At 45.2% G+C, this 26,963-nt stretch overlaps 1 protein-coding gene across 2 annotated transcripts; it reads left to right on the top strand.

Moving 5' to 3' along the window:
* The first annotated feature begins 6,830 nt into the window (after positions 1–6,830).
* POGLUT3 (protein O-glucosyltransferase 3) lies at positions 6,831–23,315 on the top strand. Of its 2 annotated transcripts, none has more exons than XM_069972038.1 (8): positions 6,831–7,134; positions 12,212–12,409; positions 16,328–16,614; positions 16,787–17,003; positions 18,633–18,829; positions 19,469–19,663; positions 21,347–21,451; positions 22,744–23,315. In XM_069972038.1, exons 1-8 carry the CDS (start codon positions 6,945–6,947, stop codon positions 22,870–22,872), a joined length of 1,518 nt encoding a protein of 505 aa, XP_069828139.1. In that variant the 5' UTR covers positions 6,831–6,944; the 3' UTR covers positions 22,873–23,315. The 2 variants fall into 2 exon arrangements, with proteins under 2 accessions (XP_069828139.1, XP_069828140.1); XM_069972039.1 differs by lacking the exon at positions 6,831–7,134 and adding an exon at positions 7,218–7,304.
* The last annotated feature ends 3,648 nt before the right edge of the window (positions 23,316–26,963 follow it).

Here is a 26,963-nt window from a genome sequence, read left to right as displayed (position 1 = left end):
TTAAAATTATCCATCAAAAGTTGCAGAATTTTTGGTTATTTTGTTTTTTTTTTTAGCATGCAATTTTTAGGGTCTTTAAAAAAGTTGAAATGGTCCTGTGAAAAAAAAAAACACGCCCTCATGTGGCTCTTTATATAGAAAACTGATAGGTATGGCTTTAAAAAGGAGAAGAGTTCAAACATCGCTGTCGGGGAAGAAAGTTAAAATACATTGTATACTGACATCCACGGTCATCTGATATTTATTTAGATTTATAACATGACCTAGATTGCTGGTTCCACCAGTGTGTTATGCTGTTTCTGTAGTGTACGCGCAGTCACTGGGGGCTGTGTATACAGAGAGCAAGAATGCAGGAACTATGAAAAACACATTCCTGCCATCTTATCTGCGCACCTGCCCCATAATTCTCTATGCTGCAGTGACTGCACAAAGTCCTTCACGACTATCATAAAAAACTTGTATGGGTAGGTAATGCAGGATTTTAATATCTTTTTCTTGATCAACAGAGCTACAGAGCTCCAATTCCCCCCTCATAAAATTTTGTCACCCTGCAGTCATCCCCATAGGAGGCTTCCTGCATACTGATTTATTGAGTTCTTTGTATGAATCATACGCCGTAAGCTCCCCCTAGTGGTGTCTGCAGGCAAACATAATCTTATCATTTAAAGGGGTATTCCTCTCAACTCTTGATATGTTGCTGCCCATCGTGAGACTAACAATTCCTTCCATACTTATCTATTTAGTCTCCTTCTCACAGTTCTGAGCTGCTGCTTTCTGCTGAGAACACAAAAATCTGTATGAGAGCTTTTTTTCTCTGTCTCACCCTCCTTTCTGAAACTGCTGATGTGAACAAGTCCCTGACTGGCTTTATCTGCAACATTTATAGCTTCTTTGCAATGCTGGGAGGGTTATTTTGAGGTCAAGTTGTTAAACTCACTGTGATTAACCCTCCTGGCATCACAGAGAAGCTACAATGTTACAGGTAAAGCCAGCCAGGGACTTGTTTACATGAGCCATTTCAGAAGGGAGGCGGGAACCTGAGAGAAAAGCTCACACACACATTTTTTTCTGTTCAGCAGAAAGCAGCAGCTCCGAATTGGGGGAAGGAGACGGAATAGATAATAGCAAGTATGGACAGAATTGTTAGTCTCACCATGGGGAGCAACATATCGAGTGTTATGTTTGAGTGGAATACCCCTTTAACTGACAGGAGTACAACCCCCAGCCCTCCAGCTGTTTCAAAAGTATAAAAGAACAGAAAATGCAGTTCTGACCAATATAGTAAGAAATTGACAAGCTTAGATTCCAGACCCTAAAAACAAAATGGCGCGGAGAGGCGGAGAGTCCCTTTAATGCTGCAGCACTAGTTTACTATGTGATCCTGTGTATTTATTCTCTGTCCCTTCTGTATGTGTGGATTATATTGTGGCCATGTCCCAGATCAGCTGTATATAGATGTAACTGCACTTACACGTCTATTTATTATGTCTTGGCTCTCCTGTAAGATATGTTCCGCCCTGTAAATTATTGTTCAGTCATTTGGATATTGGTGTAATATACAATAAAAATATTTTGTATTTTTGTACTGTACCTGTATTTTCTTTTTAATAACTAAAGCAGCAGCTTACTCCCCTACAGAATGTTATTGGCACCATGGACCTGATATACCCCAACATTGAAGGGGTTGGCCATTTTGTAGTAACATAGTAAAGTATTAGTAACTATACTCACTGTATATACTGACAGCAGCTTCCTGTGTACCACATAGAGGTAAAATCAGACTCCCCTCCAGGCTGTCCTGCTCTGTGGTAAGTCTGTCCATAAGATGGCTGACATGGAGGAGCATGTGACCATGCCCTGCCCCCAAGTGCCCACCATAAGCATATATAGGCTCAGTGTTGGACACTTGGGGGCGGGGCATGGTCACATGCTCCCCTATTTCGGCCATCTTATGGACAGACACCACAGAGCAGGACAGCACAGCCTGGAGGAAGGTAGTCTAATTTTAGCTCTATGAGGTACACAGGGAGCTGCTGTCAGTATATACAGTGAGTACACTTACTAATACTGTACACTGAGCAATTTTACTATAAAGTGCCCAACCCCTTTAAATTAAAGGGGTATTCCAGGAAAAAAAATATTTTCCTCTATCCACAGGATAGGGGGAAAAGTAGAAGATGGTGGGTTTTGGACCTCTGTCCCCCTGTCGATCTCCATTATCGGACCCTGCAGCTGTTATGAATAGAGCTGTGGGTACAGCATGTGACCCGCAGCTCTATTCATTCCTATGGAGCGACTGGAAGAGTGCTGTACTTGGCTCTTTCCGTGGCCCAATACGGAGATTGACAGGGGTACAGAAGTCAGACCCCTGCAACCTATTTTTCCCCTATCCGGTGAATAGGGGAAAACACTTTAACCTGGAATAACCCTTTAATTTCTATTGCTTATATAGTGTTAATGTATTCGGCGGCTCAGGCAAGAGAATATTATACACAATCTCTTCACCCAGTGGGGTTTGCAGTCTAGTTCCATTCCATACTATAGGGCCTATGCGTATAGCGTTAGGGTGTTGGTGGAAACAAGTAGAGATGAGCGCAACACAAGCATGCTCTAGTCCGATTGTTCAGCACTTGGTGCCATGGGCTGTGTCCATGTTTTCCCAGACTCCCTAGGGCTGCATCCAACCGTAATCAAATGCAGAACAATCGGACTCCAGCATGCTCAAGTTGCGCTCATCTCTAGAAACATTCCTATACACATGGTGGGGTTTGCAGATCATTACACAATGGACGTGCAGAGCATTGCATCACTGTGTCTGTGTACATTCCTGATCACAGGTAGTGTGTAGATCATTGCCATATAGTGTCTGTGCATTCCGCCTATACAAATAGTTGTGTGCGGAGCATCGCATCATAGTGTCAATGTACAGTATATTCTTACATACTGAGAGGAGTGAATAGCGCATCACACCCTAGTGTCTGTGTACGATCCTATACACAGGTGTGAGCAGAGCATTGTGCTGTAGTGTGTGTATGATCCTATACACAAGTGTGAGCAGAGCATTGTGCTGTAGTGTCTGTGTACGATCCTATACACAGGTGTGAGCAGAGCATTGTGCTGTAGTGTGTGTACGATCCTATACACAGGTGTGAGCAGAGCATTGTGCTGTAGTGTGTGTATGATCCTATACACAAGTGTGAGCAGAGCATTGTGCTGTAGTGTCTGTGTACGATCCTATACACAGGTGTGAGCAGAGCATTGTGCTGTAGTGTGTGTACGATCCTATACACAGGTGTGAGCAGAGCATTGTGCTGTAGTGTGTGTAAGATCCTATACACAGGTGTGAGCAGAGCATTGTGCTGTAGTGTCTGTGTACTATCCTATACACAGGTGTAAGCAGAGCATTGTGCTGTAGTGTGTGTACTATCCTATACACAGATGTGAGCAGAGCATTGTGCTGTAGCGTGTGTACTATCCTATACACAGGTGTGAGCAGAGCATTGTGCTGTAGCGTGTGTACTATCCTATACACAGGTGTGAGCAGAGCATTGTGCTGTAGCGTGTGTACTATCCTATACACAGGTAAGAGCAGAGCATTGTGCTGTAGTGTGTGTACTATCCTATACACAGGTGTGAGCAGAGCATTGTGCTGTAGCGTGTGTACTATCCTATACACAGGTGTGAGCAGAGCATTGTGCTGTAGTAAGGAGTAAACTTTATTTCCACATCTAAAACAATGATACAAAATAATAAACACGTGCCGACGCGTTTCAGGACCACAGTCCCTTAGTCCTTACACATAGGGAGGTGAGTGCAGAGCATTGATCCATAGTGTCTGTACATGGGGAAAGTGTATACAGATGATGTCTATACATTCCAATACTTATAGAGGTGTGTACAGAGCATTGCACCTTGGTGTGTCTACATTCCAACACACAGGGAGGTATGTGCAGAACATTGATCCGTAGTGTCTGTAAATTCCTATACACAGGGAGGTGTATGCAGAACATTGCATGCTGGTGTTTATACACTCCAATACTTATAGAGGTGTGTGCATAGCATTGCACCTTGGTACATTCCTATACACAGGAAGGTGTGTGCAGAGCATTGCATCATAGTGTCTATACATTCTAATATAGGAGGAGCATTGCAGCCTTGTGTCTGTACATTCCTACAGAGATGAAGGTACTGTCCATGCAGAGCATTGCACCCCTTACAGATGCAGGCACAGTACTGTCCATGCAGAGCATTGCGCCCCCTTACAGATGCAGGCACAGTACTGTCCATGCAGAGCATTGCGCCCCCTTACAGATGCAGGCACAGTACTGTCCATGCAGAGCATTGCGCCCCCTTACAGATGCAGGCACAGTACTGTCCATGCAGAGCATTGCGCCCCCTTACAGATGCAGGCACAGTACTGTCCATGCAGAGCATTGCGCCCCCTTACAGATGCAGGCACAGTACTGTCCATGCAGAGCATTGCGCCCCCTTACAGATGCAGGCACAGTACTGTCCATGCAGAGCATTGCGCCCCCTTACAGATGCAGGCACAGTACTGTCCATGCAGAGCATTGCGCCCCCTTACAGATGCAGGCACAGTACTGTCCATGCAGAGCATTGCGCCCCCTTACAGATGCAGGCACAGTACTGTCCATGCAGAGCATTGCGCCCCCTTACAGATGCAGGCACAGTACTGTCCATGCAGAGCATTGCGCCCCCTTACAGATGCAGGCACAGTACTGTCCATGCAGAGCATTGCGCCCCCTTACAGATGCAGGCACAGTACTGTCCATGCAGAGCATTGCGCCCCCTTACAGATGCAGGCACAGTACTGTCCATGCAGAGCATTGCGCCCCCTTACAGATGCAGGCACAGTACTGTCCATGCAGAGCATTGCGCCCCCTTACAGATGCAGGCACAGTACTGTCCATGCAGAGCATTGCGCCCCCTTACAGATGCAGGCACAGTACTGTCCATGCAGAGCATTGCGCCCCCTTACAGATGCAGGCACAGTACTGTCCATGCAGAGCATTGCGCCCCCTTACAGATGCAGGCACAGTACTGTCCATGCAGAGCATTGCGCCCCCTTACAGATGCAGGCACAGTACTGTCCATGCAGAGCATTGCGCCCCCTTACAGATGCAGGCACAGTACTGTCCATGCAGAGCATTGCGCCCCCTTACAGATGCAGGCACAGTACTGTCCATGCAGAGCATTGCGCCCCCTTACAGATGCAGGCACAGTACTGTCCATGCAGAGCATTGCGCCCCCTTAGATATTGCAGGCAGGGCCGCTATAACCAGAGGGCACATGGTGCACGTGCATCGGGCCCACTGGTTAAAGGGCCCCCCCGAACAGGCCGGCCGTTGCTATGTGCGACCAGTACGGTCGCACAGGGCTCCGGCCACCAGCCTGTCAGGGGGAAGCGCCATGGATGGGTAATCTACTTACCCCTGCAGGGCCCCCCGTCCGCCGCTGCCCCCGCCCGCCCGCTGCGGCATTTCATCAGCAACGATACTGACAGAGAGAGAGCCATTCTTGTGGCGGCACTTCCTGCGGTCACAAGAGGCCGCACTCCCTCTAACGTCCGACGTCACTGGAGCATCGGCGTGAGGGTAAGGGGAGTGCAGCCTCTTGTAACCGCAGGAAGTGCGGCCACAAGAGGGAAGAGAAGAGGAACGTGTGGACCTAGAGGGGGAGCGCATATACTATTGGGAAGCACAGGGGGCTATATACTATTGGGGGAGAGCACAGGGGGGCTATATACTATTGGGGGAGAGCACAGGGGGGCTATATACTATTGGGGGAGAGCACAGGGGGGCTATATACTATTGGGGGAGAGCACAGGGGGGCTATATACTATTGGGGGAGAGCACAGGGGGGCTATATACTATTGGGGGAGAGCACAGGGGGACTATATACTACTGAGGAGAGTGCACAGGGGGCTATATACTACTGAGGAGAGTGCACAGGGGGGCTATATACTAATGGGGGAGCGCACAGGAGGGCTGTATATAACTGGAGGAGCACATGAGGGTCTATATACTACAGGGACACCTTAAAACTATGGAGGCACAGAGGGGTGTAACTATGTAGGAGTACAGAGGGGTGTAACTATGTAGGGGTACAAGGGACCTAACTACTGTATGTGTTGGAGCCTAAAATATTTGTCTGGCAGATTCTGGAGAGAAGATTCACAGCCAGGGGAAGCTTCAAGGTGGCCCAGGCTGGATGGAGAGAAAAAGAAAAGGTGACAGACTCTGATTGGAGAAGACGCCCCGGTGAGTCACTGGATGTAACTGCACTCTGTTATAGGGTTGTAGTGTTAGGGGTCATGATGTGGCGGTATTATGTAATGGTATCATTGGTGATATCTTTCTGTTTTGTTTAGTGCAGTTTTTTATGTAATAAGTAATCACTGTATGGTGGAAATAGTGTTAGGGTGCGTTCACACCTACAGGATCTGCAGCAGATTTGATGCTGTGTTCAGTTATTTAAATGAAATCAGCTGCAGATCCTGTAGGTGTGAACGCACCATTATAAGGTAACTACTGTATGTATTGGGGCTCTTGATACAGTGTGGGGGCAAATTCAGTACATTATACAATGTGCCGAAAGGGAAGGGGGGGGGCCCACTCTTGAGGGCTGTGCACTGGGCCCACCAGATATGGCAGGTACTGTCCTTGCAGAGCATTACACCCCCTTAGATATTGCAGCCTCGGGTACTGTCCTTGCAGAGCATTACACCCAGGCTTTCCCATACACAGGGGCTCTGCCCACAGCTGCCCATCACATCACACTGCTCTCTCCTGATTGGCTGTTCCGCCCACCAATCACCGGCAGACAGATCTCTTGTCCCATTTCCCATGAAAAACTTTGAATGAGTGCGGTGTCCGGTGAGTGATCGGTGACACGTGTGTGGCCGCGGTCCCGCCCGGAGGAGGATGGCGCCGCTGCTGCTCCTCATGCTGCTGTGGCCGGGGGGCCGCCCTGCTGCCGGGGACACGGAGGCGGTGAGCCCGGAGAGGAGCCTGGTGTGGGGCCCGGGGCTGCAGGCTGCCATCACTCTGCCCGTCCGCTACTTCTACATCCAGGCTGTGAGCGGAGACGGCCGCAACCTCACCTCCTCCCCAGGTAATCACGTGACCCGCCGGGCTCAGCGATCCCAGACAAGACGGGACCGGCGGCACAGGCCCCGCCCACTGACGTCACCGCTCGGTTCCCTCACTCTGGGCTTTAACTGTTTCTGTGCTGCGGTGCCGGGATAGCTGTATTATATGACCATAGAGTAGATATGCTATAGTGTATGGCAGTATACATCTCCTATATGTAGATATACAAGTATAAATCTGCTATATGTGTAATATATATCAGTATATATCTGCTATATGTCTATATATGTATATGTGTTGGTGTTATATGGGGGGGGGTCCTGTGTTGGCGGTGGTATGAGGGGGGGTCCCTGTGTTGGCGGTGTTATAGGGGGGGGGGGTCCTGTGTTGGCGATGTTATGGGGGGGGTCCTGTGGTTGGTGTGGTTATATTGGGTCCTGTATTGGCGGTGTTATAGGGGGGTCCTGTATTGGTGGTGTTATGGGGGGGTTCCTGTGTTGGCGGTGGTATGGGGGGGGTCCTGTATTGGTGGTGTTATAGGGGGGGTCCTGTATTGGTGGTGTTATAGGGGGGGTCCTGTATTGGTGGTGTTATGGGGGGGTTCCTGTATTGGTGGTGTTATGGGGGGGGTCCTGTGTTGGCGGTGTTATGGGGGGTCCTGTGTTGGCGGTGTTATAGGGGGGGTCCTGTGGTTGGTGTGGTTATGTGGGGTCCTGTATTGGCAGTGTTATGGGGGGGTCCTGTGTTGGCGGTGTTATAGGGGGGGTCCTGTGGTTGGTGTGGTTATGTTGGGTCCTGTATTGGCAGTGTTATAGGGGGGTCCTGTGGTTGGTGTGGTTATGTTGGGTCCTGTATTGGCAGTGTTATAGGGGGGTCCTGCGGTTGGTGTGGTTATGTTGGGTCCTGTATTGGCGGTGTTATAGGGGGTCCTGTGGTTGGTGTGGTTATGTTGGGTCCTGTATTGGCGGTGTTATAGGGGGTCCTGTGGTTGGTGTGGTTATGTTGGGTCCTGTATTGGCTGTGTTATAGGGGGGTCCTGTGGTTGGTGTGGTTATGTTGGGTCCTGTATTGGCAGTGTTATAGGGGGGGTCCTGTGGTTGGTGTGGTTATGTTGGGTCCTCCTATAAAGCAATATCTAGAAGAAAAATATTTTTCTGCCATTTTTACTAAGAAAACCCTCACTGTGTCATAAACACTATAGAAGCTATACCTGTGACCACCCCGAGACTGTAGAATCACTGTGTAATGCTGAATGACCACAATGTGTGACTGCACCCAGGACCTCCAGAAAAGTGATGGCAAAAAATGTCAGGTCCAGCCTGTCACTCATGGCTGTTCTCCGACTGACATCATCTTAGTCTTAGTAAATCTGCCCCCCCCCCATGTTCTTTTTGCCACAGACAAATAAATGAATATATATATATATATATATATATATATATATATATATATATATATATGTATATATATAATCTCCTCATAAATGTCCCTGACGCACACCTGGCATATGCTGTATTAGATTGTTGATAACATGGCCCCCGTTGTATTATGTTATAATTGCGGATGTACCTGTCCTACTGGCTGGAGGGGTTATTTTTGATGCTTTTGGTTGTTATTCCTGCACTTCATAGTAATGTTAACCCGTCTCTTCCTGGTAAAGGAGTGTGAGCCACATATTACTGACTGCAAGATACACTACACTGTGGATGACACTTATTGGGGCCCTGGTTGTTACTATTATAGATGACACTGTTATTGGGGCACTGGTTATTACTATTATAGATGACACTGTTATTGGGGCACTGGTTATTACTATTATAGATGACACTTATTGGGGCCCTGGTAGTTACTATTATAGATGATACTGTGGATGACACTGTTATTGGGGCCCTGGTTGTTACTATTATAGATGACATTGTTATTGGGGTCCTGCTAGTTACTATTATAGATGACACTGTTATTGGGGCACTGGTTATTACTATTATAGATGACACTGTTATTGGGGCACTGGTTATTACTATTATAGATGACACTGTTATTGGGGCACTGGTTATTACTATTATAGATGACACTGTTATTGGGGCACTGGTTATTACTATTATAGATGACATTGTTATTGGGGTCCTGCTAGTTACTATTATAGATGACACTGTTATTGGGGCACTGGTAGTTACTATTATAGATGACACTGTTATTGGGGCACTGGTAGTTACTATTATAGATGACACTGTGGATGACACTGTTATTGGGGCCCTGGTAGTTACTATTATAGATGATACTGTTATTGGGGCACTGGTTATTACTATTATAGATGACACTGTTATTGGGGCACTGGTTATTACTATTATAGATGACACTGTTATTGGGGCACTGGTTATTACTATTATAGATGACACTGTTATTGGGGCACTGGTAGTTACTATTATAGATGATACTGTGGATGACACTGTTATTGGGGCCCTTGTAGTTACTATTATAGATGACATTGTTATTGGGGTCCTGCTAGTTACTATTATAGATGACACTGTTATTGGGGCCCTGGTTGTTACTATTATGGATGACACTGTTATTGGGGCACTGGTTATTACTATTATAGATGACACTGTTATTGGGACACTGGTTATTACTATTATAGATGTCACTGTTATTGGGGCCCTGGTAGTTACTATTATAGATGACACTGTGGATGACACTGTTATTGGGGCCCTGGTAGTTACTATTATAGATGATACTGTTATTGGGGCACTGGTTATTACTATTATAGACGACACTTATTGGGGCACTGGTAGTTACTATTATAGATGACACTGTGGATGACACTGTTATTGGGGCCCTGGTAGTTACTATTATAGATGACACTGTTATTGGGACACTGGTTATTACTATTATAGATGACACTGTTATTGGGGCACTGGTTATTACTATAATAGATGACACTGTTTTTGGGGCCCTGGTAGTTACTATTATAGATGACACTGTGGATGACACTGTTATTGGGGCCCTGGTTGTTACTATTATAGATGACAGTGTTATTGGGGCCCTGGTAGTTACTATTATAGATTACACTGTTTTTGGGGCCCTGGTAGTTACTATTATAGATGACACTGTGGATAACACTGTTATTGGGGCCCTGGTAGTTACTATTATAGATGTCACTGTGGATGACACTGTTATTGGGGCCCTGGTTGTTACTATTATAGATGACTCTGTTATTGGGGCCCTGGTTGTTACTATTATAGATGACACTGTTTTTGGGGCCCTGGTAGTTACTATTATAGATGACACTGTGGATGACACTGTTATTGGGGCCCTGGTAGTTACTATTATAGATGACACTGTGGATGACACTGTTATTGGGGCCCTGGTTGTTACTATTATAGATGACATTGTTATTGGGGCCCTGGTAGTTACTATTATAGATTACACTGTTTTTGGGGCCCTGGTAGTTACTATTATAGATGACACTGTGGATGACACTGTTATTGGGGCCCTGGTTGTTACTATTATAGATGACACTGTTTTTGGGGCCCTGGTAGTTACTATTATAGATGACACTGTTATTGGGGCCCTACTAGTTACTATTATAGATGACACTGTGGATGACTCTGTTATTGGGGCCCTGGTTGTTACTATTATAGATGACACTGTTTTTGGGGCCCTGGTAGTTACTATTATAGATGACACTGTTATTGGGGCCCTACTAGTTACTATTATAGATGACACTGTGGATGACTCTGTTATTGGGGCCCTGGTTGTTACTATTATAGATGACACTGTTTTTGGGGCCCTGGTAGTTACTATTATAGATGACACTGTTATTGGGGCACTGGTTATTACTATTATAGATGACACTGTTATTGGGGCACTGGTTATTACTATAATAGATGACACTGTTTTTGGGGCCCTGGTAGTTACTATTATAGATGACACTGTGGATGACTCTGTTATTGGGGCCCTGGTTGTTACTATTATAGATGACACTGTTATTGGGGCCCTGGTAGTTACTATTATAGATGACACTGTGGATGACTCTGTTATTGGGGCCCTGGTTGTTACTATTATAGATGACACTGTTATTGGGGCCCTGGTAGTTACTATTATAGATGACACTGTGGATGACACTGTTATTGGGGCCCTGGTTATTACTATTGTGGATGACACTGTTATTGGGGCCCTGGTAGTTACTATTATAGATGACACTGTGGATGACACTGTTATTGGGGCACTGGTAGTTACTATTATAGATGACACTGTGGATGACACTGTTATTGGGGCCCTGGTTATTACTATTGTGGATGACACTGTTATTGGGGCCCTGGTAGTTACTATTATAGATGACACTGTGGATGACTCTGTTATTGGGGCCCTGGTAGTTACTATTATAGATGACACTGTTACAATGACCCTAGAAAACTGGGGTTGACAATGTTATAATCACATTGTTATCATTACACTGTTATCGGGGCACTATCTATAATGATACTGTCATAGGATGACTGTGTTATAGGGGTACTGCTGTACTGCTGCCACAATAGCGGAGAGCAGAACAGTTGCCTATAGCAACCAATCGGAGTCCCAGATTCCAGCTTTCATTATTGTGAACGCTGGTATCTGGTTTCTGAGGGCATTTTCTCCGCTGATGCTTTGTACAAGGTTTGATAACTCTCATGACTGACAGTGTTATGGGGGACAATATGGCGGACACAAGCGATACCGTCCCACACTGAAACAGTGACGTGGCTGCAAGCTCCTATCGCTGTTATGATCATTCACTTTTTAGGGCCCGTTCACACTGAGTAAGACAGGCAGAAATTCCGAACTGACCCCTGCAGCGGACCCTGCTCTGAATTCCACCTGCCTCACAATTTCCGCTCAAAGAATTGACGCGTGAGCGGAGAGCATCGCCACATGCAAGGCATCGCATTACCACGCTGAGGCAGGCAAGATTCCGAGCAGAGTCGGCGGCAGGGGTTCCGCTTGGATTTTTCTGCCTGTTTTACTCAGTGTGAACGCACCCTTACATTGTAGAAAGCTGACAGGGTTTTAGTGGGTGTACAGTGATCTCTACACCAGTTTATGATGTTTTATCTTTTTTCAAGGGAATAAACCATTTAAGGTGGTGATCAAAGCTCTGTCCCCAAAAGAATATATCCGCATCCATGTGCCGGACCCCCTGGACAGGAACGACGGCTCCTTCCTGATGAGGTATCGCATGTATGGGAGTGTTACTGAGGGGCTGATCATTGAAGTGCGTCACCAGGACAAGCATGTCGCCCAGTCTCCCTATGTGCTAAAAGGTGAGCGTGTTGTATGCGGGCCGAGCATGATACATAGAGCAGGAGCATCATCATCCATCCTTGGCTCCAGATACACATCAGCAGTTTACATTAGTCTCAGGATGTGGCCTACATAATAAGCTGAGCCCAAGGCTGTTCTAAAGCCCTTAGGGTGCATATATTGTGCCTTCTGAGGCCCAGATGTGCCAGCACCCATAGTCAGGTACTGACATATCTGATCTGTCCAAGGATAGACATGAACCTATTCAATTTTATCTATATTGCAAATAAGCATAAGTAGGCCCATGTAAACGTGGAAACTCAGTTCCATTGAAGTAAATGGAGCCTAATTTCAAACCACATCTGATCTTGAGACAAGAGTGGGGCAAAAGTGGCCATGTTTTTGTAGCGCTGGATAACCCCTTTAAGATACACCATGCCTCAATTTAGTTTAGTTGTGCATCTTTTTACATTTTTCAGCTGCTGCCAAGAACTTAACAGCATATTGCAGGTGAGGCTGCACCTCTGTAATAATATGTTCCTGTCTTTGCCATATTTAAAGGAGTAATCAACTGGTGTCAGAAAGTTATATAGATTTGTAAATAACTTCTATTTAAAAATCTCAAGTCTTCCAGTACTTATCAGCTGCTGTATGTCCTGCTGGAAGTGGTGTATTCTTTCCAGTCTGACACACTGCTCTCTGCTGCCACCTCTGTCCAGAGCAGGAGAGGTTTCCTATGGGAATTTGCTACTGATCTGGACAATTCCTGACACGGACAGAGGTGGCAGCAGAGAGCACTGTGTCAGACTGGAAAGAATACTTCCACTTCCTGTAGGGCATACAGCAGCTGATAAGTACTGGAATACTTAAGATTTTTAAATAGAACAAAATTACAAATCTGTATAACTGTCTGACACGGGTTGATTTAAAAGAAAAACAATGTCACTAGAGTTCCCCTTTAATATAAACAATACAATATCCTGCTGTCCTTAAAAAAGCTGATGGACCTTGCATGCTGTTCTGTAGTCTATACACTTGAAACCTTGTATGAATAATTGTCCATACTGGTTCCAATGGGGCTTCTTGTCCTTGACCAGTTTGTCTCCCCCTGGTTCCCAAAATAATTGATCAATTTTAACATTTTTATAGTTTTGTGAGTATAGGACAACTGTTGGAGCTAAAATTCTGGGCCCATATAATCTGCACATGCTCATACCTATAGTGATCACCGTGTACTGTGGTCAGATGATCACTGCCCATATTATCACTATGGAGTCCAGGTCATAAAGAAAAAAGTATTAGAGAAAGCCATGTATGAACCTGGCCTATGTACCAAATCCTATATGCCAGCCTGAGAAGATATTCCTTTAAGTGAGTAATAGACATACAATTACCTGTATGAACCTAGCCTATGTACCAAATCCTCTGTTCCTATACCCCAGCCTTAGAGGTGGATAATAGACATACAATTACCTAACCTAATGAAAGCAATAAAGTTAGAGCTATTCTGTTCAGCCAATAATCCGATGTCACTCAGCAAATGATTTCAATGATCTCTGGAGACTTCCCATTTGGGCTTTATCCTCTATTATTAGAAGGTGTGGTAATACATTAGCATTTCCTGCTGCCTCCTGGATGTAGACATGACGGCGGCCATTGTCTTGGCTTGTCTCGGATACAGCACAGGATACATTTGATCTAATCTCTGTTTACCTGCATGTCTCCTCGTAAATCCCGACGTATGTTTTCCCCCACACACCAGTCATAACCGACCTGTAAGGGTTACACCACCAAACTTGTGAAAGGTAATGGGTGAGAGTTATACTGGAATTCCTGTGCTTGTTATACTGCACGCCCTGCATTAGTTTAAAGGGTTTGATATATAAGTCACACTACCAGCTGTGACCTTTTTGTTTTAGGCGATATTTATTGCCATGAATTCATGGGAGCAAACAACATTCCTTTTAATGCAATTTTTTAAAGGAATTTTTTTAAACTACTAATCTAACCTGCTAATATCTCCCTATAGTACATTGGGCGCTGAGGATGAAGGTAAGTTTCTTACTTTGATCCTTAGCACTGTTTTTGGGAACTTTGTTATTTATTAGATATGCAAATGAGGTAGTTTGGTGCACTGGGGTGGGACTACCATCCTCAGTGCACTGATCTACCTGGTTGGCCCATCCCTCCTAATTAATATTGGGGTGGTGATGTCACTCCACCGCTTATCACTGCAGAGCACTGGATGGTTATTCATTAGTACACCCAACCTCTTGATTTACATATATCTCTTAAACTACAAAGTACACAAAAATGGCGCTATAGGATCAAAGTAAGAAACTAACCTTCATCCTCAGTGCCTTGTCTGCTATAGGGACTTAAAGGGGTTATCCAGCGAAAATCTTTTTCTTTCAAATCAACTGTTTCAGAAAGTTATATAGATTTGTAATTTACTTCTATTTAAAAATATCAGGTCTTTCAGTACTTATCAGCTGCTGTATGTCCTGCAGGAAGTGGTGTTTTCTTTCCAGTCTGACACAGTGCTCTCTGCTGCCACCTCTGTCCATGTCAGCAACTGTCCAGAACAGCAGCAAATCCCCATAGAAAACTACTCCTGGTCTGTGCCCTGTGTCAGACTGGAAAGAATACACCACTTTCTGCAGGACATACAGCAGCTGATACTGGAAGATGTGAGATTTTAAAATAGAAATAAATTACAAATCTTTATAACTTTCTGACACCAGTTGAATTGAAAGAAAAACATTTTCACTGGACAACCCCTTTAACAGCAGGTTAGATATTTTTTTTTTAAGTAAATGAGTATAATTACTGTATATGGGGCTGTTCAGGTTTTGGCTATACGCAACGGGTATACATCAAGATACTGATTGTATTCCAGAGTGCAAAAGACCAAACATAGTTAAAGGGAACCTGTCACCCCCCGTGCCGGGGTGACAGGCTCCCGACCCCGTTAGAGCCCCCTATACTTACCTAATCCCGCCGGGTCCCGCTTCTGGAGGTGGTCGGGTGATGAAGATCTCAGCCGCTGCAGCCCGGCGCGCGCGCTGAGAGATGAGTCCAACACCCATAGAGAATGAAAGGAGAGTCCAGCGCTCCGTCATTCTCTATGAGCGTTGGACTCATCTCTCAGCGCGCGGGATTAGGTAAGTATAGGGGGCTCTAACGGGGGGTCGGGAGCCTGTCACCCCGGCACGGGGGGTGACAGGTTCCCTTTAATTAGTGACTATGGGGGAGATTTATCAAACATGGTGTAAAGTGAAACTGGCTCAGTTGCCCCTAGCAACCAATCAGATTCCACCTTTCATTTTCCAAAGAGTCTGTGAGGGATGAAAGGTGGAATCTGATTGGTTGCTAGGGGCAACTGAGTAAAACAGGCGGAATTCCACGGCGGAACTTTCCGCCACGGAATCCCGCCTGTCTCAGTGTCCCATAGCCGTTTATGGGAGAGCCCGCGCTTCTCTGCAGCCGCAGCTCTCCGCTTAAAGAAGTAACATGTCACTTCTTTAAGTGGAGAGTGGCGGCAGCGGAGGAGCGCCCACCCTCTCATTCACTTACAGTGGCACAATTCCACCGTATTTGCTCAGTGTGACCATACCCTTAGTCTGTTTTTTTCCCAGTATATGTTTTATCTGAGCTGTCCCTGCAAACTGTGTAATGCTTATTTTCCCCTGTGGTGGCGCTGCAGGAAGCTGAACACTTACTACCAGACTTGACCATAGATTACAGCTGATCAGCTGGGGGTGCTAGTATTGGGGTACTTCATGAGTTTATTGTCCCTTCATCCAGTGGCCTTACTGGCAGCGGGTATTAAGCATACATGTACCAGGTCTTTTGCCCAATGCCCAGCTCTCTATCAATTGAATCTGCACCAGGTTCCAGAGTGGTCTTAACTGGTTCTCTCCTACTTTTCTTTTTAGGCCCAGTTTACCACGAGTACTGTGAGTGTCCTGAAGAAGACCCAGAAATGTGGCAGCAGACTCTTTCCTGTCCATCTAATGAAGCTCAGATATCGAGAGACTTTGCCCCCTTCCCATCTATAGACCTGATCAGAATCCTGGAGGAAGTGCCCAGGAGGTTTGCAGAATCTCGAGGCGCCATAGTCCACTACACCGTCCTCAATAATCAGATCTATCGACGTTCCTTGGGCAAATACACAGACTTCAAAATGTTCTCTGATGAGATGTTGCAATCGCTGGCAAGAAAGGTAAGAGCGCGCCAAGCGCCATCCGGGTCCCATGATTGAAGGTAACAAGGCCTGACATGCTGGTGGTTTTTTAGATCTTGGAGGTTTGGTTGTTATGTCTCCTCAGGGTAGATGTGAATGTGACTGCGGTGTCTGGAGATAGTAAATCAATGCGCTTTATTCTTTTCCTTAGGTTCGTCTACCTGACTTTGAATTTTACATCAATGTTGGTGATTGGCCGGTAGAACATAGAAAGGTAAATGACACTCCAGGTCCCATGCCGATGATTTCTTGGTGTGGATCATCTGATTCCAGAGATATCATTCTACCAACCTACGACATTACTCATTCTACACTGGAAGCACTTCGAGGGGTCACCAATGACCTGCTCTCCATTCAGGGCCACACAGGTAGGTAGCATAGCTGTAGTATGGATGTAATATAAGTATGTTATGCACCTACACCCAGCCAATTCTACACCCTTATGTTTTGGAATATACAAATGATGGTTGTAACAAGGAGTATGTCTCACTATGTATGTACACTGTTTTACAGCGCCTGTATACATATATGCAACAAAAAAAGCCTAAAATGTAAAGTGATCTGCAGGGATTGTGGGGAAACTCTGTTCACAATGAACAGGACTTGTAACCTGCCACAGCAACTTATGCTTCATGCTTCCATGCGCTACTGCCCCAGAGTAGGGGCCCCATAAAGCTTTAAAGGCTGCCGTGAGTGGTGGGAATGGCCGCGGGACTCCCACCGGAAGTTATTATCCCCACCCCCGAATTGTGATTACGTCACGACTCGAGGGGGGCTGATGGACTGGCCGCACAGCCAATCAGTGACTTGAGAGGCATTCCGCCCTAGTCACTGAGTGGCCAGTCCATCAGTCGAGACGTGACGTGGAGATCCCGGAAGCCTGGCAGGCACAGGGAGGGGTAAGTTGTTACTTGAAATCAATTTTCCCCCTCCCCTGCAGGCTGTCGGCTTTTAGAAATCAACAGACTTTTTCTTTAATTATGACAGGTACACTTAAAATAACTTTGTAATTATATTTTGCACTGATCCATAGTTAAAGCGACTCTGTACCCACAATCTGACCCCCCCAAACCGCTTGTATCTTTGGATAGCTGCTTTTCATCCAAGATCTGTCCTGGGGTCCGTTTGACCAGTGATGCAGTTATTGTCCTAAAAAACAACTTTTAAACTTGCAGATTGTGTATGCATTAGGCTGGCACACCCTCTCTGTCCCTCCTCCCCACCCTCCTCATCATTAGGAATGCTCCAGGCAGATTGTCTCCTATTCCCCACCTGTGTCAGCTCGGCACATGGGCTGGATCGTTAAGCACCTGTGTAATGTTCAGCATGGAGAAAATGTTCCAGTGGCATTCCTAATGATGAAGAGGGTGGGGAGGAGGGACGGAGGGGTGGTGTAAAGTTAGGGCACGGATATTCTAAGCCCCAGCCGTACTGCATCACCTGCCGAACGGACCCCAGCACAGATCTTGGATTAAAAGCAGCTATCCGAAGGTGCAAGTGGTTTGGGGGGGTCAGATTGTGGTAATGATAGCCCCACCTCAGAAAAGTCAGCCAAAGCTGCCAACTACTTTGTGTATAAGGTCCAGACACCCCCCCCCCCCCCTCCCTAACATTCCCGTTGTTGTCTCTGACAACAGCTCCGTTCCCTCCTCACCATGCATACTTAGCCCAGCTGGGCATGTGTGAATGGAAAAGGGTGTAGGAAGAAAGTTGTTTTACCTATTGAAGGTGATTGGGCACCCTTTAGAATCTATGCACATAAACAACATTGTGTATATTTAAAAAATATTTATGGCTCTCTGGTCACAGAACAATTCTAGAAACAACTTAGTATTGTGTAAGTCCTGTTCATACAACTGTCCTTATACCTGGGCTCCATCTATTGTGTCTGTATCTCTATTTATATGATCCAGGCCATGCTTCCCCTAGAGCTGCAGCACTGGCACGTCCTTATCATTGATCTGCACATTATATAGTTCCCTGTTCTTCTCTTTTAGGTCCTTCCTGGGACAATAAAACAGAACAGGCCTTCTTCAGGGGAAGAGACAGCCGGGAGGAGCGTCTGCAGTTAGTGCAGATGTCTAAGAAGACCCCTGAGCTGTTGGATGCGGGAATCACTGGTTACTTCTTCTTCCGGGAAATGGAGAAAAAGCTGGGGAAGGCTCCGCTCATTGGCTTCTTTGATTTCTTTAAGGTGAATGTTATTCTTATTGTCAGACATTGTACATCTACAGTCCAGACCACCCTGTATTATTACCTCTCAATTATCATATTTTATCAATTGTGTATAAGCATTATTCTAAGGGTTCTATTACACGGCCCAATCAATATTGTAAATGTGCGCCAATGTGCTAGATCAGCACTCGTTTACTGGGCCTATCACATCGCTTGATAATTGCTTTAAGAGTGCTGCACGGACATCATTAGCGATGTCCTTGCAGCCCTTACACAAACAGTTAATACATTATCTGTCCACTTGCTTGGTCTTCTCCTGTACCCTGCTTGCTTTCCTCTCCGGCAGCTTCAGAGCGGTCTCTGAGCTAACAGGCCGCTCAGCCAATCACTGACTGGGACCGGGAGCATGGACAGGTAATGTAATTACTGTTTGTTCAATTGTCAGCTGTCTCCCACGCGCGCCAGACGCCCAATGATTTTAGGTCTGGGCCTAAAAACACGATCAGCCAATGATCGTTTTATTCATCGTCTCTTCATTGTCTCTATTACACAGAGCGATAGTCGGCTGAATCGGACGATTATCGCTCTGTGTAATAGGGCCCTAAGAACAGATGTTCTTTCTATGTAACAGAGTTCACATTGTCATTGCTTTTCACAGTACAAATACCAGGTGAACGTGGATGGGACTGTGGCTGCCTACAGGTTTCCGTATCTCATGTTGGGGGACAGCCTGGTCCTGAAGCAGGATTCCCCATATTATGAACACTTCTACAGTAACCTTAAGCCAGGGAAACACTTCGTCCCCATAAAGCGTCACTTGGGAGATTTGTTAGACAAGATAAAGTGGGCTAAGGTAAGGTGTCATTGTATGTACTATGTAGAGTGTAAGGGCCCTATTACACGGGACGATTATCGTGTGAAAAATCGTTATATCGTTCACATTTAAACGATAATCGTTCTGTGTAACTGCAGGCAACAATAGAAAAACCGTTTGTATGTCGTTGATCGTTGATTTAGATCTGAACCTAAAATTATCGCTAATCGTTCGCTGTAATTCCACATTCGTTCGCTTAATGCTGCGTTTACACGTAACGATTATCGTGCGAATTTGCACGATAATGGTCGAATTCGAACGATAATCGTACGTGTAAACGCAGCGAACGATTGAACGGCGCACGATAAATCGTACATTTTGATCTTTCATCAGGTCATCAAATCGTCGTTAATCGTACGCAAAAAATTCGCAAATCGTTCCGTGTGAACAGTCGTTCGCCGATTTAACCAATGTGTGAGATAGGCTTAAACGATCGCAAAACGATCGGAGTGCAAATTTTCGTACGATATATCGTACCATCTAAACACTGATTGTTATAAAAAAAAAATCGTAAATCCGACATCGCTGATCGTACGATCGGGCCAATAATCGTTACGTGTAAACGCAGCATAAGTTCCCCATTTGTTCACTAATCGTTCAGTGTAATTGCACATTGTACATTGTTTTGCTGGAATCAGATGGAGTAAACGATCATGGTAGCAATCGCAATAATGATCGTAGTAATGATCCTAACTAACGACTATCATTTTGTGTAATATGGTGAACGATTTCAGGTTAACAATAAACAATCTCGTTTGCGATCGTTAATCGTTAAAAATTGCTCCATGTAATAGGACCCTAAGCCCTGGCGGGCAGGGTCCTCTAGCTCCATGTACCAGTCTGCCATTTACCCTACTTATGTAATGTGCTTTGCTCTTGTAATGTTCTGTGTGGTAACCCTCATTGCTAGTATAGCGCTCTGGAATCAAGGACACAATGAATAATAATAATAATAATCATGTAAGACACAGAATATATTCTCAGCATTAGGTCACTCTGATATCTCATAGTCATGTCTTCAGCAAGTATGAGATCTGGTTTATGAATGTCACGTCTCCTATTTGCTCATGTCATATTATATACATCTCATGCAGTTACCAGTCTCGTACATCTCATGCGTTTAGTTGGAGGGCGGTATGCATTTAGGTTCATCTTTTTCTCTTTTGGAGTGCCTTTTATGGTACAGTAGCTAGTGTTCATGTTAACCCTTTCACAACCTGGGGTCATTGATGCCTCAATGCCCAGGTCGTTTTAGGATATCAGCTTATGGGATCATAATAATAATCCCATAAACTGATGTCCCTGTGTCTGCCCCCTCTCCTCTGTCCCCTGTCGCTGTTACAATCTTGAGGGGGCAGAGCTCATGGCCGCGCCCTGCCTTCCCTATCCCCCTCCGTTCCCCTGCCGGCCTCCGTAGCCAGGAAACCATGGCTACCATCGGGGCTCTGCGTCTCGATGGACACCGGCAGAGAATTCTCCCTCTGTAGAGAGAGAATTCTCTGTCAGGAGCCCTATAGATGCTGCGGTCGTGCTGCTGTTGCTTCATAGGAAAACCCCTTTAAATAAAAATTGTATCAGCCATGTGGGCTTGTGTATGTCATCTTATGACTGTATAACATTTACTGATCATGATTTTGCCCAAACCATTTGTTTTTCTTTAAGGAAAATGATGATGAAGTAAGGAAGATTGCTAAGGAAGGTCAGGCTCTTGCCAGGGAACTGCTACAACCTCACAGACTATACTGCTACTATTATAAAGTATTCCAGGTGAGAGACGCTAGAAAATCACTATTTTAAATTTACTCTATTTATGGTTTATTACATGTATCTTTTAAAAATCAGCTGATGCAAACTACAATTCCCATCATGCCCGGACAGCCAAAGCTATTTGCCGCAGTTCACTACTCACATGATTTTGCCCTAGTTGGAAATTCACCCATTACTGTTAACCATAGAGAAACATTGAGATTGCTACAATAAAAGAAACCATTCAGTACGATTGTGCTGATATGGTTCTCTGCAGCACAGTATAGACCTACTGTGCCACCTGCAGAGCATACCAGCCGCAGCAGTAGCTTTATAAATGTGAAAAAGAAGTTTTTTTATTCCGCGCAAGGCTGAGAGAGGAGTGGCAACTAGTCATCTGGGCAGGGAGCCACCCGTGACTAGTCTAGTCAGTGCTCTCTGCGGGGATGATTGACAGGCAGAGAGGCCACTAATGGGTCTTTCTGTCTGTCAGTCATCCCCGCTAAGTGTGCTGACAGGCAAAGAGCCTTGACTAGTCACGGGTGACTCCCTGCTCAGATGACTAGTTGCCACCCCTCTCCCAGCCTCACGCGACATAATAAAACTTCTTTTTCAGACTTATAAAACTAATGCTGTGGCTGGTATGCTCTGCAGGTGGCACAGTAGCTCTATACTGTGCTGCAGGAAACCATATCAGCACAATCCTACTAACTGGTTTCCTTTGATTTTAATAAAGACCAAATAAGGCTGGGTTTACACTGCATTTTTTCATCCGTTTTATGCAAAAAAAAACCCTGATGCATTAGTGTGCATCTATTTTTCCATTGCCTTCTGTTATTTAAAAAAAAAAAAAAGATCAAAACGCATGTTTGTTTTTTTTTGTTTTATTTTTTTTACGTATGCAAAAAAGCGGTTGACCCCGTTTTTGAGTTCGCTAAAAAAACTAATTCGTTTTGATCCATTTTGTTATAGTGAAAGTCAATGGAAAAAGAGATGCACACAAACACATCCATGTTTTCATCTGTTTCTTGCAAAGGGCGGATGAGAAAACGGATTGCAAAAAACACAGTGTGAACCCAGCCTTATAATTCTAGCTAGTATTAAGCTTTTAGCTGGTTGTTGTCTTGTTTTTCTTTTTTTTTTTTTTTTCTTTTTTCTAGTCCCAGATCAGCTCAATGTAAGAAAAAACGATTACCTATAGACTCTACATAGCAATAAATGGAGTAAAAAATTATATCAAAAAAGTAATGGTTTACAGACCTTGACATGTGTTGAACTAACTATAACTTTTTTTTTTTTTTTTTTTAAAACAGATGTATGCCAAGCGTCAAATAAACCGTCCAGAAATCCGTGATAGGATGGAACATGTTCCTCAGCCGGATGATAACACTTCTGTCTGTAATTGTCATAGAAGGAGGAATAATAAGAAAGAAGAGTTGTAGTCTATGGGGAGGAGAACTGCATCTTGCTGAACGATGGAAAAGTGGTACTGTGATAGCGACGGGCGTTACGGCTCCTGGAGTGATGAGACCCCAAAAAAAGCCCCAGGGACATAGGGGCCACAGTACCCTGTACAGCACCAGCTCCAATACAGTCTGGACAATATGGTGACCGCTGAGCACCAGACTCTCTTACCGCTGTTGGATTGGACTGGCGGGCTGTGATTTTACTGCCGATCTCCATCTTGCCATTTTATAATGCACACTCCATTTTTTTTTTTTTTTTTTTTTTTAAAGGGAATGAACAAAACGTATCACAGAATCATTATGAAGAGTCCAGCGATCTGTCTATTACACGTCAATGCTGCAAATGTACAAATCTCTATTTTACGGTTTTGTAATATGAATTTATAATAAAATGTTTTTTGTACGTTCTTTAAGTTAAAGTTGCCATTGAGTGTTTTACTGCAAAGGTTTTTCTGCAGAGAGTCCGCCGGCACAGGAACATAGCAATTCCAAGCAGATAAATCTGTCAGACGTGATAACAAGCTGTTATGACACCCAAGGCAATAAGGACACAATTGTCGCTGCCTTGTTCTCCAGTTTTCCTATGATAGAGTTTAAGGCATATAGATTGGTCATATATCAATTTCACAGAGTAGCCATCAAGCTTCAAATCAGTTTAAAAGCTTTAGCTTTGGCTGTCCAGGCATGATGGGAATTGTAGTTTTTTAACAGCTGGAGGGCCTGAGTTTGACACCCCTGCTACAGCACATTGGGCGCTCGGTGCCATTTCTGTGCTGTTATATGTTTAATATTTATGCTAATTAGGTGTTTTGGTGCACTGGGGGCGGGGACAACAACCCCCAGTGATATTAATTAGAAGGGGCTGGTCAGGGGCAGATCGGTGCACAGGGGGTGGTAGTCCTACCTCCATTGCACCAAAAACCCAAGTAGCATAATAGCACAGAAACAGGGCGGAGGTTTAATGTAAAAAACTTAGGCCTTATTCCCATGTTATGTGGTTCACAGACAACACAGACGTGGAAGGCCTGTAGTGAATTGACCCCCACTCGCACAGCAGCATCTACAGTATGATGCTGGGGGCAGTGAAACTGTATGAATATGCACAGTGCTGTAATAAAGCAGCCGTGCGGCTGTGTCAGTACAGTAGCGCAAAGAGCAAATAATTCAGAGCTCCTGGCATCATAATAAATCATGATGCCGGGAGTTATTTGATTCCGGTCTCTATCTTCCGTGCATGGACTGTAATCACGGAGCATGTAAAGCCCCCTAAAACTCGTGACCCTCCACCATAATTCCCATCATGCCTAGGCAGCTAAAGCTTCCAGAGAAGATAGATGTGACTAGTGAGAACAGAGATCTGGGATCAGAGGGGTCACTAGTAAGTCATCTGAGGGCAATTTATCTGTAGATGACAGAACATGGGGCATTTTGTAATGTTCTGCAGACTACAATGTATCTACTGGTAATGAAGCATACAGTGTCCTGATGCGTGATGTATTCTTTCTATTCTCACACCTCCATCACTGTCGGTGACACACCCTGACAAAGGAAAAAAAATGCCTCCTGTGACTCTGTACCTGGCCGCGGCCCTTGGCATTGCCGTCTGTGTTTTTGTTGCATAAGTATGATGGTTAGATAATATACAGGTAATTGGGGATTTGTTTTTATTCTGAAGCAAAATAGTTACAGCTGACGACGATGTTATCCGAAATCCAATCTTATGTAAGGATATATCGGCATAGTCGGTCAGTGACCGTGTGGCAGCAATGACTAGGAGGTGGCGTACGTTTCACTGGGTAGATGTGGTATCTTTTGCACTCCTGATCGCGTAATCTCGAAGCTAGTCACTCATACCACTAACCTATCCATAGTCCCCCATCTGGCCACCCACCCGTAATCCCCCAATTAGTCACTCATACCACTAACCTACCCATAGTCCCCCATCTGGCCACCCACCCATAATACCCCAGTTAGCCACTTGTACCACTAACCTACCCATAGTCCCCCAACTGGCCACCGACCCATAACACCCCAGTTAATCACTCGTACCACTAACCTACCCATAGTCCCCCATCTGGCCACCCACTCATAATTCCCCAGTTAGCCACTAGTACCACTAACATACCCATAGTCCCCCATTTTGCCACCCACCCATAAACCCCCAGTTAGCCACTTGTACCACTAACCTACCCATAGTCCCCCATCTGGCCACCCACTCATAATTCCCCAGTTAGCCACTTGTACCACTAACCTACCCATAGTCACCCACCCATAATCCCCCAGTTAGCCACTCGTACCACTAACCTACCCATAGTCCCCCAACTGGCCACTGACCCATAACACCCCAGTTAATCACTCGTACCACTAACCTACCCATAGTCCCCCATCTGGCCATCCACTCATAATTCCCCAGTTAGCCACTCGTACCACTAACCTACCCATAGTCCCCCAACTGGCCACTGACCCATAACACCCCAGTTAATCACTCGTACCACTAACCTACCCATAGTCCCCCATCTGGCCATCCACTCATAATTCCCCAGTTAGCCACTCGTACCACTAACCTACCCATAGTCCCTAACTGGCAACCAACCCATAATCCCCCAGTTAGTCACTCGTACCACTAAACTCTGTATCCATGGAGACCTAAATTTCTGGATTAGCAGAGAATCTCGCCGCTGATCCAGAAGTGGCCCATCGTGACATTATAAATCCCCTTTACCTCTATGACCTATTAGGCACGCAGAGTACTTGCCAGCCTGTATGGGTAGAGTTGTTCTACGCCACCTACACCTGGACTCTGAATTTCTTATATAAAGACACTATCCAGATTTTTTATGTTTATCGGATGGTCGCGAAGGCAATGGATTCAGTCAGTCAGAACACTTGAAGACTTCTGGAGGTGTGACAGTACAAATATTCTCTGTCTCACGGAGCTCTATGGCAGTAAATTAGGAGGACATTGATAAAAGATATATATACTAGAGCAGACTGGATCATGTCCGTTCAGCAATGTCATACATTCAATGCTGAGCACCTGGGGCCGACGTGGGAACTTGGAGAGCTGCCAGCCTCACAGGCTCCGGTGGGTGGTTAGTAAATAACTCGGAGAATGTGGGATTGTCAGTCCTATGTAAATAAGCTAAAATACTGTATAAAGTAAAGAAAGTGTAAGTAAGCTCGCAGTCAGACTTATCCTTAAAGGGATTATCCAGCGCTACAAAAACATGGCCTTTCCCCCTCTCTTGTCTCCAGTTTAGGTGGGGTTTTGAAACTCAGTTCCATTGAAGTAAATGGAGCTTAATTGCAAACCACACCTGAACTGGAGACAACAGTAGGGGGAAAAATGTCCATGTTTTTGTAGCGCTGGATATGGGTGGGTTCACACTACACAATACTCACGAATAAACTCAGCGGAATTCCGCAGTATGTCCGCGCGCATGGTCACAAGCCTTTCCGCCCGCTCCATAGACACCATTCTATGGGCCGGCGAATAGCGGAATACGCCGGTCCATAGAATGGTGTCTATGGGGCCGGCAGAAAGGCACGCGGCTGTGCGCGCAGACAGCCGACAGAATTCTGCTGAGTTTATCCGCAAGAATTCCTCAGTATGAACCCACCCTAACCCCTTTAAGCTCCCAAACCCCACCCAAACTGGTGACAACAGTAGGGGGAAAGTGGCCATGTTTTTGTAGCGCTGGATAACCTCTTTAAAAGGGTACTCCTAACAACAACAAAAAAAACTTTAAAAAGTGTTGCCCATAGCAACCAATCACAGCTAAGCTTTCATTTCTCATATTGCCCTGGTTGATTTTGCAGATCTCTTCTGTTGCCCATAGCAGCCAATCACAGCTCAGTTTATATTCCAAATAAGTGAAAGCAGCACCATGATTGGTTGTTAAAGACAACAAAACAAAATCATACAGTGTTCTAAATGTAACACTGTGATTTTTGGCAGGATGTATAGTTATTAATGTACGGACTGCTGCTCCTTTATATAAAGCTACAATGTTCTGAATGGACTGGTCACGGGACTCTTTGGCTGTAAAGAAACGTTGTTGTTTATA

This window comes from Dendropsophus ebraccatus, chromosome 5 (genome assembly GCF_027789765.1).
Source record: "Dendropsophus ebraccatus isolate aDenEbr1 chromosome 5, aDenEbr1.pat, whole genome shotgun sequence".
In the NCBI taxonomy this organism is placed as follows: domain Eukaryota; kingdom Metazoa; phylum Chordata; class Amphibia; order Anura; family Hylidae; genus Dendropsophus; species Dendropsophus ebraccatus.
The sequence above is the reverse complement of the archived record's forward strand: the minus strand, read 5'-3'. Positions and strand labels throughout refer to the sequence as shown.

Excerpts from the sequence above, each read along its gene's own strand:
- POGLUT3 (XM_069972038.1), top strand. The coding sequence starts at position 6,945 with ATGGCGCCGCTGCTGCTCCTCATGCTGCTGTGGCCGGGGGGCCGCCCT. Across the intron at positions 16,615-16,786 it reads TGCAATCGCTGGCAAGAAAG|GTTCGTCTACCTGACTTTGA; the intron begins GTAAGAGCGCGC and ends TCTTTTCCTTAG. Across the intron at positions 21,452-22,743 it reads ACTATTATAAAGTATTCCAG|ATGTATGCCAAGCGTCAAAT; the intron begins GTGAGAGACGCT and ends TTTTTAAAACAG.